Source organism: Myiozetetes cayanensis, unplaced genomic scaffold (genome assembly GCF_022539395.1).
Source record: "Myiozetetes cayanensis isolate MyiCay16 unplaced genomic scaffold, myiCay2020 scf2-11, whole genome shotgun sequence".
NCBI lineage: Eukaryota > Metazoa > Chordata > Aves > Passeriformes > Tyrannidae > Myiozetetes > Myiozetetes cayanensis.
The window spans coordinates 60,163,115-60,177,969 of NW_026087411.1; the positions used below are offsets into that span (position 1 = coordinate 60,163,115).

The 14,855-nt window shown below is 39.2% G+C and overlaps 1 protein-coding gene across 1 annotated transcript in view; it reads left to right on the plus strand.

Annotated features, from left to right (window-relative positions):
• Positions 1-2,989: 2,989 nt before the first annotated feature.
• The window catches only part of ARHGAP18 (Rho GTPase activating protein 18), a 96,667-nt gene continuing 84,801 nt past the window's right edge, over positions 2,990-14,855 (plus strand). Inside the window, exon 1 of the mRNA XM_050314733.1 lies at positions 2,990-3,060. Within this exon, the coding sequence (XP_050170690.1) occupies positions 3,017-3,060 (44 nt within the window). The 5' untranslated portion in view covers positions 2,990-3,016. The remainder of the gene's footprint in view (positions 3,061-14,855) is intronic.

A 14,855-nucleotide genomic window follows, 5' to 3' on the forward strand; every position in this document is an offset into this window, starting at 1 on the left:
CCCATAATTACACCTATTACACTGGTCTTCTGTTTCAACCTCACTACCCCGACATGCTTTTCTGACACGCTGAGCTTTGCCAATTTGTACATCCCTATGAGGACTGCAAGCAGAAATGTAAGAATGTGCAAAAACAGAACTGTATTAAATGAACTAGGTACTGTAAAAAGAACATACGATGACACAGCTGGGAGTAAGCTGTCTATTAGCTAATAGGATTAGGAATTAATTTCCCCCTTCCAACAGCTTATGGCTCACTTGTCCACTATGGGCGACCAAAAAAAGCTTGGCTTTCATCCCTAGCATAGTGAAAATAGTGGACTAAATTTTCAATCCTTGGAATTATTTAAAACTTTCTGATGAGTAGCTTTCTACTAGAAAATGCTAATTACACAAAATCTAAAATTTCTTTTTATAGAAATGTGTTGGCAGAATATAAGCAAAACACACGTTACCCTCTTGACTTCTGAAATACACCCAAACATGATACAAAATCCCCTGAAGTTAAACAACGGAATAAAGCCATACTGAAACAAAACACCCAAAGTGGATGTTTTACTCCAAACATTTTGAAAGGCCCTTTTAGAAATTGTAAAACAGACTTTTCAGAATTTTAGTTTCATGGAAAGTTTGAATTCTTGCAGGGGAAAAAAGAAAAAACTGAATAAGATCAATTTTTAGTCTAGCAAGACAATTCAAATGTTTTAGGGAACAAACAGTTCGAGTTATAACAGCATTTAAAGATAACAGCTACACCAGATGTTGATATTTTTGGAAAAAAAATTGTTATATGAATAAATAAAAGCATGGAATCAGCAAGTAAATATTAGTTAAGGAACTCTAATGAGAGATAACCAGTTATAAAAAGAAATATGAAAGGGGGATCACGAAGTACAAAAAAAAGAACGCAGCTGTGTTAAACCTGCTAGAGGTAAAACAGTCTACCTCTGCTCCACTGGAGCAGAGCTGTAAGTAGTGTAGAGAGCAGCACAGAGCATGAGAACAAGCTAGCAAGTGAAGGGCACATATTTTGGAACTTTAATTGACATGAGCTGAGAAATACAGGAAGTACAGAAAGAATTATACAGAGTAATATAATAACAATAATGAAACAATAAGCTTGAGGATGTGGGATGTAAAACCGTATGTACAATGGGACAAAAATATCCAACTTGCAGTATTTATCCACTATGAAAAAAACCCTATTTTAATTATTTACACCATCTCCTATATACTTATCAGACAGAATCTGTATTCTGTCTGATTCATTAAAAAGTACCCAAAATTAAACGCTCTTTTTTTCACAAGTCTGATACTATTAAGAATGTGCAGACAAAGGGGATTAGAGACTACCACAAACCACAGACTGTCTTAAAATTCTTACTGCCTATGGGGATTCCCAAGCAGTTCTTTCTAGAAATACTGAAATACAATTTACAGTAGCCAGCTTACTTTAAGAGGGTGTGGTACATGGTTCAGTGTATGTATAGATATGTACACTGAATAGGGGTATATATGTGTATATGAATATATATATGTATATGAATATATATATATGAATAATTATATCCTGCAGGTACAGCCTTCTAATTTATATCAAGTATTTAAACTTCTTAGCTATCCATAGACTCCAAATACTCCCTGATGAACTGGAAAAACTTCATGTACCGTGGCTTATCTTTGTTTCTAAGTTTCAGTAGTTTGAATGCTACCAACACAGGGAAATCCTTCAGTAGACTGAGTCATTTATTCAAGTATTCTGAATCAGAAAATATGAAACACATTTTTGTTTGTAAACTTTCTTCATACAAGCTAACGTATGCATTATGATAGCCTTTGAGTTACACTTAGTACACGTAACTTTTTTTCAAGACTCTTGTCTGGTTCAGTGCCTAGAGTAGATGCCAAAAAGGGGAGAATAAGGCTGAAGGGATACTCTTAATTTTGAGTGCACCAGAAACTAAATAACTAAAATTCATAGATTTGAAAAGCTGGAGTTACTGATCACCTGCTCTGTGATCATGTAGGCCAGCCTTCACAGCAATAAACATCCCAAAATTTTCTCCATAACCCAAATCAATCAAATGTAGAGATGACTTATATGTGGTTTATATGAGGAGGTCATCTATTGTATCACTGAAATTTCAAGACATCCAAGATCCAGTAGTAAATAATTTCAGCGTTTCAGTACCCTTATGGTAACACTAAAGGTGTTTCATTGTTCCCAGACTGAATTTGTCTACGTTCTGCTTCAGTCCTTCATGTCTGGTAGATTAAAGAACAATGACAAATCCTCCTGCGTAACTGCTGACAGGCCACAATCAAATCACCTCTTCTTCCCCGTCCTCTGCGGAGCTGAATGGGACGCAGGCACTAGTTTGGTACGGCGAGGTTGCCCAGACCAACACTCATTCCCCTTGCCTCTCGTTTAACTCTCCCCCACCGGGCCGCGTTTGGAGAGGCACCCTGCAGGTCTCAGCCGTGCCGTACGCTGGGACGTGACCGGCTTCCCACTCCCGCGGGGCACTCACACCTCACCTCCCCGCTTGCACTCCCACACACGCTCCCCCACCGCTACCCCTTGGCCCGACCCCATTCCCTCCAGGGCGGCCCCGCCGCCGGTGCGGGGCGCAGAGCAGGAGAAGGGGCGGGGGGCGCCCCGACGGCAGCGAGCGGAGCGGGGCTGGACCACCCGCGGCGGGACTGCCGGCGCTCTTCCCCCCGCGAAGAGGCGCCGGGGACGCTGCCGAGCCACCCTCGGCCCCTCATCCCAGTAATTTGCCCGTCCTCGCCCGCGGGGGCGGTCGCAGGAGGGGCGGCGGCCCCGCCCCCGGCCGGGCGGGGCGGGCGCGGGCAGGGAGCGGCCGTGGGGCGAAGGCGCTGTCGCCCGAGGGCACTGCGGAGCGTGAAGCAGCAGCGAGGCGCAGCCGACGGAGGAGCCCCTGGGAAGCATCGCCCTGCTCGTCGCGTGTCCCTCCCGCGCCCGAGGCGGTGGCGGGGAAGGTGACTCGGGAAGATGGTGACCGTGGTGACGAAGCTGGTGCACTACCTGCACCTGAGGTAAGGGCGGGCGAGCGCGACCACCGCGCTGCTCCTCCCGCCGGCTGCGACACCTGGGCTGTGCCGAAGCCCCCGGGAGGGAGAGCGCGGCGCGGTGCGGGAGCGAGTGGCAGTGGCAGTGCCATTGGCGGGGGTGTCGCCACGCGTGGAGCGTGTCCGCTCCCGTCGGTGCCTGAACGGCCGGCCGCTTCCCCGCCCGGGCTCTTCCCGGCCGCTCCCCGAAGCGCGTCCTGCGGCACAACGGGAGAACAAGGCGCGTCTGTGGAAAACACCCGTTATGATTATTTCTAGTTTGAAAAGTTGGTGTCCCTACAGTGCTTGTGTAGCGTAATTATAATAGCATGGATTAGACAAATTGCGTATTTTTTTTTTAATATAACTTCTGTCATCCGTTTTTCCCAGTATCGTGCATTCTAAATAGCATTTAACCGATAAATACAACTATTTTTGAATCGAATGGAGAGAAAGCAAAAAAGTGTGCAGTCCTGGTGATGTTCCACTTGTATTTTGTTGAATCACAGTTTTTCTTATGTGTATGAACACTTTATGTGCATCAAAAAGCTTGATTGAAAACATGAAGAAAATGTATCAAGGGGAGCATGGACTGAGCCAGAAATTTAATTTGTGAAAGCAGTGATATTTTGGAGCAGCATTTTCACGTAAGGTACACCAGCCCTGGGAGCTGATTTCATTACCTAATTTTTTCCAAGTTAGCTAGAGGGTGGAAAAAAGGGCAATCAATTGTACTGTAACTTTTTGTTGGTATAATTTATGACTCAAGTCCTAGAATACCTGCAGTCTGTAGTTTTGCAGGGTTTTTTGAAACAATTATTAAGATAATAATGCTTTGACATGAGTTACATGAGAGAACTATGTAATGTAACCAGTTTTTAACCTGTTTTTTCAATAGGATGTTTAACCACTGTTTAACCTATTCTGCAAGTCTAACCAAAATGACAACTCTAATTTTATACGTTTGTCAGTTTTATGCTGCATTCGTTTGCTGGGGAAATAGAGAAGGAAGTCAAGAAGGAAAAATCTCTGCCAGTTTCTTACTCCTACCTCTCTTCTCTTGCCCTCCTCTGAACAGTGGTTATTTATTTAGAAGCATATTACTGCTGGTTTTGAACCAGAGGTTCATGACTCTATTTACTTTTTAAACATCAGATGAAAAAACAATCTCAGCCTCAAAGACTTTATAATATAACAGGAATTGGGAAACTGCTTAATGCAGAAAGCTGGATGAAAGTGACAAAGCAATAAAGTTGTGCTCTTTAACCAGCAGCAACCTGATCACTGTCAAGTGTTTTGTAGGTATGAGAAAAGATGCAAAGAGGCTAACAAGTTCAATAAACTTATGCTCTTCTCATGCTAAATGAGCATCAAGAGATTGAGAAAGTGTGAAGAGCATATCTGAAAGTTTAATAAATGCATGGTCAGTGCCCTGTCTGAGGGTGTAATTTGAGTAATTTAGTACTGGGTGAAAGAAGTCAATAAAGTTAGGGAAGATGTTAAAAAGCCCATCAATTTGCTTTTATAGGAGAAGTATAGCTACTGGAGATGTGGCTGAAAAGGGACTCAGTAAATGCAACATTTGAAGGACTGGAAGCTATTAGACCTGAATGAACATGATTTAGGATAAAATTCCATTTGGCAGTGCTAAATAAGGGCGTAGCTACTTCACTGAGTATTGGTGGAGTGGTAAATAGTGGTAGTATTTGACAGGATATAAATGAGCAACAGTTATTCCCTAGAACCAGTACACATCAGCAAGTGGGCATATTTGCACACAAAAGAGATGAGGGAAGGGTACTCAGTCATCTTTAGTGAGTCTTGAGGCTTAAAGTGCAGATTGATTTTAGCAAATTCATCTAATACTTTTGTCCATTCATATCACAAAATTGTGACAGGTAGGGAATGGATGTTTCAGTCAATGTCAGTCAGGCATAAACTACTATTAGGCATTAGCAGGTGCTTATTATTTGCCTCCCTTAGCAAGTGGCCAGCAATATAAAAATGAATTCAGAAAACAGTGTTGTAGAAAAGAGGGCATACGTATGAAATTGTCTGACATATTCTTGAAATACTGTGGTTTCTGATTAAGCCATTTTAGTAGGATTCTGGCTAGCCATGCAATAATATTTTTTTTACTATTCATGAGAATGGAAGTTGTTAAAAACCAGTTAAGAGCAACCAAAAAGTAAGCTGTCAGACTGAGTTAAGAACAGTTAGGTAGCTGGTGTGCTGGGAAAAATGCTTATCATCAGCATTATGCTTTTTTCTCCACTTACACAGAAATCTGAAGGGTTGGTTGCCACTTTTGTATTTCATGTAAATTCTTAACCATTGAGGCCTGGTCCATGAATCGGATTTTAAGGTTATGCACAGTTAAGTGAATAAATACTGTGCTGATATATAATAAGAAAGATTTATTTAAGCATTAAAATCTGTATAATAAATTTCTAATAATACATTTTGTGACAAGATTAGACTATGCCAGTAAAATAGTACACTGGCAGCCCAAACAATCAGCCCAATCAGATCCTAAGAGAATAATAACTATGCCCTTAATTCAGTACTTACTGAGAAGCAGATAATTAATTCAAATCACTTTAGGACTTGCACAGTAAGCAGAAATGTGGACATCATAGGAATCTGTCTTTGGATTTGACACCTTGCCAAATGTAGGATCCTGAAGCTACAGGAATAGTACTAAAACCTTGGACACTATACAACTATTCTAAAAAGTGCCCTTTCTGAAAATCAGAAGTAAATACATTGAAATACTTATAATGTTAGAAGAAATCATGTAGCAGTACTTGGTCTCTTATACTACTTCAATTAATTAGCCCTCATAACGTGTGGTTCTGTACCCATTTAAGTCCCATTCAGCTGAGTCATAAACTTCTGATTAGTTTCAGTCAGACAAAAGCAGACTCACTGAATGGGAACAGATCAGCCAAGAAGCTAATTGTAAAATTACTAAATTAGGTTCTCAGCAAGGCGAGATGTTTTCATATAAATATACTTTATGTAATTATCTCTACATAAATGAAGATTGTGCAGCAAGTGAAAGCAGAGCAGTGTACAAAAAAAATGAGATGAGCAGTGATTCTTGAGAACAACAAACAAAGGAGATGGCAGTAGACAGAGCAGTTCCCAATGACAACACTGGGCAACACAAGCAAACTGAAGACAAAGACATAGACCTATGAATGTAAGACTTTCACAAGGAGAGTGAACATTCGATGCCACCAAGGCGATTTGCACAGTAAATTGTATTGCAGAAATTCAAACTGAAGCAGGCTGTGGTAGTTCCTCATTTTAGGAAATTTAAATGTTTAAGTACACAGGTGTAAAAAGGCAGTCCCAGGCTTGAAGTGCCTTTTTGGAAGTTCGATATTTTTTATCAATTAACTATTAGTTTTCATAACCTGCCTCTGAAAGTGGTCATGTAAAATGTAACAAGATTTTTAGCTGAAACAGCAACTAATAAGGCTATTTTGGAGCTGTCTTGGGATTCCTGCTTTTATATGTGAAATTTTTATATCTTTAAAAAGTTGTCTGGCAAATAAAAGAACTTCTGCTTGTACTGTCAGTCACTTCACTGCTCTGATTCCAACATCTTTACACTTACCAAGAGATCTTACTGAGGTTATGCAGCTTTAGTATGTGCCTGAACTTAACTATCTGCTTCTTTAAAATCCATGATTTGCATCTGCATGGTTTAAGACTGAAACCTGCCTGAGGAATGTTTCTAACTGGCCTAGCACATTTTTCTCAAAGGAGTCTGGATTCAAGAAGTTTGGATAAGACACTGTACTGTGACTATTCCAACTCTTCAGCATGTGGCTGTGCATGCTTAGCTGGAGAAAGGAGCATCTTTTCTCATCCTCTCTCCTGAGAGGATGAAGAAGCAGAGGAAGGAATACCTGCTTAGAGGTCCAGTAGAGGTTGAAGCTGCTGCTGTTGCTGTTACAGAAGCACACAATCTGAACCTCTTGGTTCAACATCCCTGGCTACCGTACTTGGGCAAAGTATTTCCCTGTGAAGCTTCTTTTTCAGAAGTTTCTTGTCCCTCTTAGAGCATCCCAGGGAACAAACTATCATGATTTCTGAGTCCAGCTGGGTGTACTTGCCTCCCTCTGAGGGCTTGGTACCTGTCAAGTAAAGGATACATGGTTCTGCTGCGTGCCACAGGTGAGGTTACAGAGCACAGATATTATTTTATGGCTCCTTATGCTCTTGCACTAGCATACAAGTGTTCTGCATGGACCATTGGCTGGTCTTTTATTCTTACCACCCCCTCTTCCCCCCCTCAAGCCAAAGGTATACTTGCACATGATTTTTTTTAATTTATAAAATTATAGATTAAAATAATTATTGTATAAGGACATATAGGCCTGAAGTGATGTTGTTGACTTCTGAAGTTCTTGAGTTCATTTTCTTTTAGAAGCTTAATGTGTCTTTAACATGAGATTTTTTTTATATCTAAGGTATCCACTTGTTGTTTCTTATGCCCTAGTGTAGGAACACAGCACAGAAGGACGCCAGGTTGAAAAGAACTTTCTGTCGATCTGAGAGAGACAGAAACCTTATGGAAGGGCTACCATCTTTAATGCATTTAATGAACATACTGAGCTTTTTCTAAAGATTAGGTTTTTTGTCTTTCTTAGTGGATGTGCTAGAACCTCACTCCTTTTGATATTTAGAAATGGATTTCTAATTATCTACCTACAGTTGCCAGTGGAAAGTTTCTACATATTTCTTTTCTATTGACATTATCCATTAAATGAAATTGATTTTCCCACCCATGATAGCTATGTTTGTGAGTACTCACAAACAGCAGTTTTATTGTTGTTTCTTAGTTCTTCATGCTGAGTAGATTCTGCTCTTTCCCATGTGATTGTCCATGTTTGACCACCTTTCTTAATTATGAGTGATTGGAAGTGATACTATAATTTTAATTAATGTCTGATCAATGTCAGTGATTATATTAAAAGTCTGCTATCTAGTACTAGTATAGCTAGATATACACAGAACTGCATATACCTTTTTTATTGCTGTACAACACTGTGTTTGATAGTTGCCGTATGGCCAGTTAGTATCTGTCATTTCAAACTAATGAGTCCCCTGATTTATAGCATAAAATCCAGTTATTAAGTCTATTAAATGCATACACTTCTGCATAATTTTTATTTCTCTAGTCCCCTTATTAATCTATTTTTTCCTGTATAATATCCTGGACTTTCTATAAATTGATATCCCTAATTTCATTCTTCCGTGGGTGAATTTCACGTGCTTCTTTCTGTGCCAGAGTTATGAATGAAAATGTTAAATAATACAATCATTAGTAAGAGAAAACCTTGAGAAATTTATGTAGGAAGACTACCCCAATTCATCAGTTTGCTTTTATGTATTGCTGTGTCTTTTCAGATAAGCCTTTCCCCATTTACAAATTTCCACTGTTGCTAATCTCCTGTTTGTGTAACTGTGTATGTAGTTATGTTCCTTATGTGTTACAGTATCAAATGCAATACTGAAGATCATATAGGATACATCTGCTGCAGCCCCCCTCATCCTTAATACAAGTTGTTTTATTATCAAAATCTGTATTTATTTTGGTAAAGGTAAAGAACATCTTGTATTTTATCCCAGGTTTCCATTTACCTCTATGTCTCAAAATGTCCTTTCCTTTGAACTTCTTGAAAAAAGACTTGCACACTATTGAGCTCAGAGTAACTGCTGTAAAGCTGCCAGTTTTTCCTCTTTCTAAATTATATTTGTTATATTGACATTCTCTGGTAATGTGGCATCACTTGAGCTGATAGATTTTTGTAATTACTTACCACTGAATTCTTAGGGGAATTGTTTCAATATCTAGGGCAGAAGATTATCTATTCTGCTTGCCTTAATTTTACCAAACCTTAAAGACTTTGCTTCCATCTTGAATGAAATTTAGTATTATCCACAGATTTTCATAGTTGTCTGGCTTTTACTGTCATTATCCTGATGGAATATTGAGTCAGAAAGGTTTGGCATGACCATGCCAACATTGTCTTTTATCTCAACTCCATTCTAACTGTGCAGCAACTTCACTGCCAACTGACTTCTCTTTTTCTCTTTACTGCCAAAGAATAGTATACATAATTTAATTTGTATTGCTAGGTGTCCTGTCAGCTGTCAGGACTCAAGACTTTTGGCAATTCTCATTTTGTCCCTACACTTTTTGACTCTAAGACAGAGCTTTCTTGTCATCCCCTGCCATCCCTCCCCCAACCCCCATCCTTTCTTGTAGACTTTTTGCTCATACCTTATACAGTGTGTAGATAAATCCATTTATTTTTTTCAACCAAAGATGCTGCACACTTCTTAGTTTTATCTTTATGGAGCTGCTAGCTCTTTTTCTTCAGAGCATGCTCAACATCTGAGAAGCCCATGGTGAGGCTGTGGAACAGAGAACTCAAGGTCTTAAGACTTTGAAATAATTTATATGTAAGCCTTAAAACTTATTTTTGTTTAAAAGTGCCAGCGATGAAAAAAGCATGCACTCAGCAAAATGCTGTTAGTTGTCAGTTCAGGTCATTTTGACTAAAAAGGATTACTAAATGATTGTATGTCAGCTCTGCAAAGAAGTCACCATCCTCCATCAGCACATTATCTCAAAAAAAGGGTATTTGTTCATCACTGTTTTGAAACAGCTTAAACCACTTTCTGACCAATCTGTGATAAATGACAAAAAAATCTCAAATTGAATTAAGAGTGCCAATCCAACAGTTTTCCCTCAATTGAACTTGACTAGATCTTTGACTAAAGAAGGCCATCAGTAATATTTTGTAATCATTTATCATTTAATTTCTCACCATGTGCTCCATGTGATACCTCCTGGAAACCTCACAAAGGAATTTTCAGAGCCCAAGACACATGACCTGGGACACTCACCATTTAATCTTTTCACCAGGCTTGCCAGATGCAATAGAAAGTACACTTGTACTGTTTGGAGGTGGTGGGTGACTCCTGCCACCAAGGAGAAGGCTGGATGGTGGATATTTCTCAGACAGTGTCTTCTCTTTCTGGTACTACCTACCAAATCAGGCATGGTCTTGCCTGGGTATGGTGGCTTTTCTAACACTGGAAAGGAGATTGCTTCAATAACTGTGTGGTTGTTTTCCTCATTTGGTTAGGTTGTGGGACATACACCTACACTTTCATTCCATCTCTCTTCCTGCTCAGATGCTTACTTCCTTCAGTCCTTCCTGACATACCCTCTCAGAAAAACTGACTGCAGTAAGTAATTGAAAACCCTAATATTACCTTTTTTTTTTTTTTCTCCCTGCAACACTGATCAATAGAATCAATGGATACTTGATTTCTATCATGTAATATTTATCAATTTTTATCAGCCTCATTCCTTCTTTGTATTTTCAAAACTTCCTTCATAATCTCTTGCCAAAAAAGATGACAGTGTGGCCATCACAGTCCATCAGCTTGGAGAGAAGGGCTGTATCACTTTAATAATTTTTCTTTCTGCGCCACAAAGATCAAAATAAGATACAGTGCTGTATAAAGTAAGATTTGAGAGGTCAGAGATTTAAATCAGGAGCTTGAAGTACAGTGAAAAGTAACAGAAAATCAACTCAAGAAGAAAATACAGGCAGGCACATTTTAGAATGTGCTTACTAGAAGCCAGCAACCCAGAACAGCTCTTTGCCACTATGTGTCCTGCTGAGCTGTGGGAATTTGAATGGTTATCATATGGAGTAATTAGAAATCAAGACATTTTGCAGAATTACTGATATGTAAATCAAGCAATGTTATGGCAAGAACTTGGTGACTTTGTTAAAAAAACCCCAGTATATAGTTGCAGTTGTAAAAAATATTGTTTCCATGGAGCATAGTAACAAATAGAGGAAATGAATGCATGTCAGTGCCAGTGACATTAAAAATATCCACCCAGACTGAAAAGCAGAATACAAAGAGAAAAAAAAAGTGTTAAGTATGAAATTTGGAATGCAAAGATGTCCAGCAGAAATAAAGTAGTGATTGGCATTCAAGAAATTTAGCAGTATTAAGAGCAGAAATCCTTATACTCCATGTCCTCCCAAAAATAAACTTAAAGACAAGACAAATATTATTTATGGAGTTAAAAATTCAGTTTGTTTCTTCCTTATGGCCAGTCAAGCCTGGACAAAGATATTTTTTCTTATTTTGTTTAATTCTGTTTGTTTAATACTGTTTTCAAAGTTGGAATGTTTGTAGGTGTTAGAGTGGTACATCTTCTCTTACTGGGGACAAGGGCATGCACTGAAATCATGGACTTGACCATAATTCCCGAGGCAAAACCAAATGACCTAAACCAAGTGATGAGAGCCAGATCTACTTCCCCTTGCTTACACATATCTTTACCTTCATTCCCTTTCTGTAGGATTAGCATTTCCTCTTGCACAAATGAGAGGATCCCTTCCCCTCTCCACAAGTGCAAACCCACCCCTACAGTCCATTCTATAACACTATCCAATTTTAAATTTTTCTCCAAACCCCAGATTTCTGGAGATGGATTATATGTTATTGAACCTGAGTATCAGAACCTGCAAGGAAACATTAAAGCAGCCTGGGACACATCCTCAGCATTGTCTGTATATAATTTGCATTGCTGCTGTACAGGGCACCTTGGCAGAGGAGATGGATATGGAAATGCTGAATCCAAGAACCGTACTAATAGCTTGGTATATCGTGCTGCATCAGATACTTGACTTGAAAAGTCAAAACAAGTCATAAATTTCAGTAAAAGCTTAATTTTACCATGTAAAAGAAGAACATATATATAAAAATATTGTTCCTTATCTAGCATTGAATAGTCAGATTTTACTTTGATGCTAAGAACTGGTAGTCGTATTTAACTTTTTAAAAATACTAATTATAAAAATGGAACATAGCTGAATGAATGTGGCAAAAGAAGCATTTGTGAAAAAATGTCAACTCCTACAAAGGAACTCAGACTGCTAGAACATGGTTTTTTGGCACAGAAATTATGAATTCCAGAAATCAACATTCAACAGTGTGTTTATGAAAGTCAAATGCAAAGTTTAGAAAAACTGCAACAGTATATACTCACTATTAAATCAAGCAGAAAACAGTAATTTCATAAAATAATACAACTGACAGAGGAACTACAGAACTATGATTCTTGCCAAATATTTTGCCACATAAAATTAGCAGGAGGAGTGGTTTTACAGTCACTCCTGACTAGTGTATTTATAGGAATATTTATTGTTTGAAATAAGACTCCGAAACTCCAGTATACAATTTTTTACGATGGACCTAATATGAAAAAAGCCTTAAGTATCTATGGGAAGTTGTGCCAAGTGGGTTCATTAGATCCATCAAAATTTGTAAGAGATGGTCTCAGCATGCAGGAAGGTGAAGTAGTGGTTCAGTTCATGCTCTGCCGAAGTGTGACCTTGAACTATTTAAATGGCTCGGATGATCACTCGTCTGAAAGTTGAGAATTGGGATCCTTGCTGGAAGATGACACTTACTCAAATGACAGCAAGGAGAGATGACACTCAGCTATCACAAGAGTACAGTACATCAGTACTTCAATAAAACTTCTGTAATACGTTTGATTGGACTCAAAAAGTGAACAAAGATTGTAAGTACAAATAGTATTCAGTGTAAAGAGAGCTAGACCACTTCTAATAGGAATTATAAATAAGATTAATGCTATTGCAGCAGTATGTTGTATGTCCACTTTGTATTGGACCAGGATGATAATTTTTCTCTTCTGAATGTGATACACATTTAACAGCTGTTAAGGAATAACAGAATTCCAGCACTCATTAGGGTTTGTGATTGCTGTGAATAAGAAATTAACTGTCTAGAAAGAAAGTTATGTGTGTTATTTTTTTACCTCATGAGCCTTTATCTCTATGAGCCTCTCACTTGTAGAAGAGCCAACGACTCCTCTGGGTAGAGACATCCATTACAGTCCAGGTTGCTCAGATGTGCAGATGAATGTACATATGCAGAAAGACAATTACAGTTGTGACAACGTCTGACAACTAGGAGAGAAATGATCTTTAGAACTGGTTTTGGTCCATCTCAGATGATTAAATTGAGTCTTTACCACAGAGGACCTTCACTCCTGCGCATCAGTGGTGTGGGATCACTACAGCAAAGGCTGAGTGCAAGAGAAGAACTGATCACCCATGTATTTTTCCTGTAGAAATTTAAATTCTGTAAAAGCAGTTTTGGTCCTCTCTGTTCTTCACAGTAGAGAAACATATGGCCCCACATTTGGTGGCCAGTACTAGCAACAGATTAACATCTTAAATAAACACTACATTCTGCTATTATGACAGTAAATGCTATTAGACCTGAGCATAATGAGACAAAAGATTCTATAGCCAGAGGAAAGCACATATTCTTTACAAATTAGGGACATGGTATTGATTTATAATTACACATGTGAGATAGAATGGTTTATATCTCCAATAAGCTTTAAAGGCTACCATCTGCCTCTAGACAAACTTAAGAAGGAAACTTAATTTGGATAAAAACCTACTTGGATAGTTAATTCAGTTAAGCCATCATTTTCTAATAAAGTTGGAGGATTGGGCTGTATGATAATCCTTTGAACTACCTGCAGCAGCAAATCTGTCCTTAGCTTTTCCAATGCCACACAGTGGCATTTGGCTTTCTGTTAAGTGATATACCCAGTATGGTCAATAAAAGCTGACTGAAACAAAATTGAAGGAATTTTAAAAACTACTGCTATTGTAATATTAATAATAGTAATGAAACTCAGCAAAATACAAATGATAATCCTAAAAGAACATTAAGATGTCTTTCCTAAATGCAGTAGGGATAGGAGGTAAGCAGATATTTTCAAGGTTCATTTAAAAATAATAATTAAGAATGCATGGACGTGTACACATACTTGCTACAGATGGAATCAACAAAGATCTTCAGTGTTATGGGTTAAGACAGACATGAAATGAGGACTGTCCCAGTTTAAATGAGACAAGGGTCTTTTGCTGAGGATGGATTAGGAGGAAAAGACCCAAACTTCTCTTTCCAAGCAATTATAAATCCAAAATTAAGAGGCTTCGATTGAAGGAAAACAAATTATGGAAAAGGGAAAATAACAGCCTTTATTAAAATGTATGTGTGTATTAACAGGAATACGAAAAAAACCCAAGTAAAATAACTAAGTAATACTCCTATACCCGCCAATAATCCCCTTCAAGAACAAAACCAATAAACCAGCAAAAGGAAAATAGTTAAATTTCTCGCACCCTTTGGTGCGGTTCCAACCACAGTCAGCAGGGGGCGCCGTCGGGTCACTGGAGATGCAAAATTTGTAATGTCCTGTACCATTCACCAGGTGGTGCTGTTGGGTCACTGAAGGTGCAAAAACTTATAGTGTCCTATTGTAGTCACCAGGTGGCGCTGTTGGATCACTGGAGGAGCAGAACTTGTAATGTCCAGTGCCCGTCACCAGGTGGTGCTGTGAGATCCTTGGCTGCTGCCAGGTGGGGGGGGAAGAAGGGGAAGGAAAACAACAGCAATAAAACAGAAAGTTCTCCCAATGGAAGAAAACTCACAAACTTCAGCTGATTAGGGTCTGTTGTAAGCAGGGCTGCAGCCAGCCAAACTTGAGCCAAGAGCAGCAGCCAGAGTTCCCCTCCAACAGGAAAGAGACAAAGGAACCCGGTAGTGTCTGCAGCCCGCAGCAGCCTCTCACCCCGGCAGCGAGAGAGACTCTCCTCCCCCCCCAGCCTCCACCCCCTTCC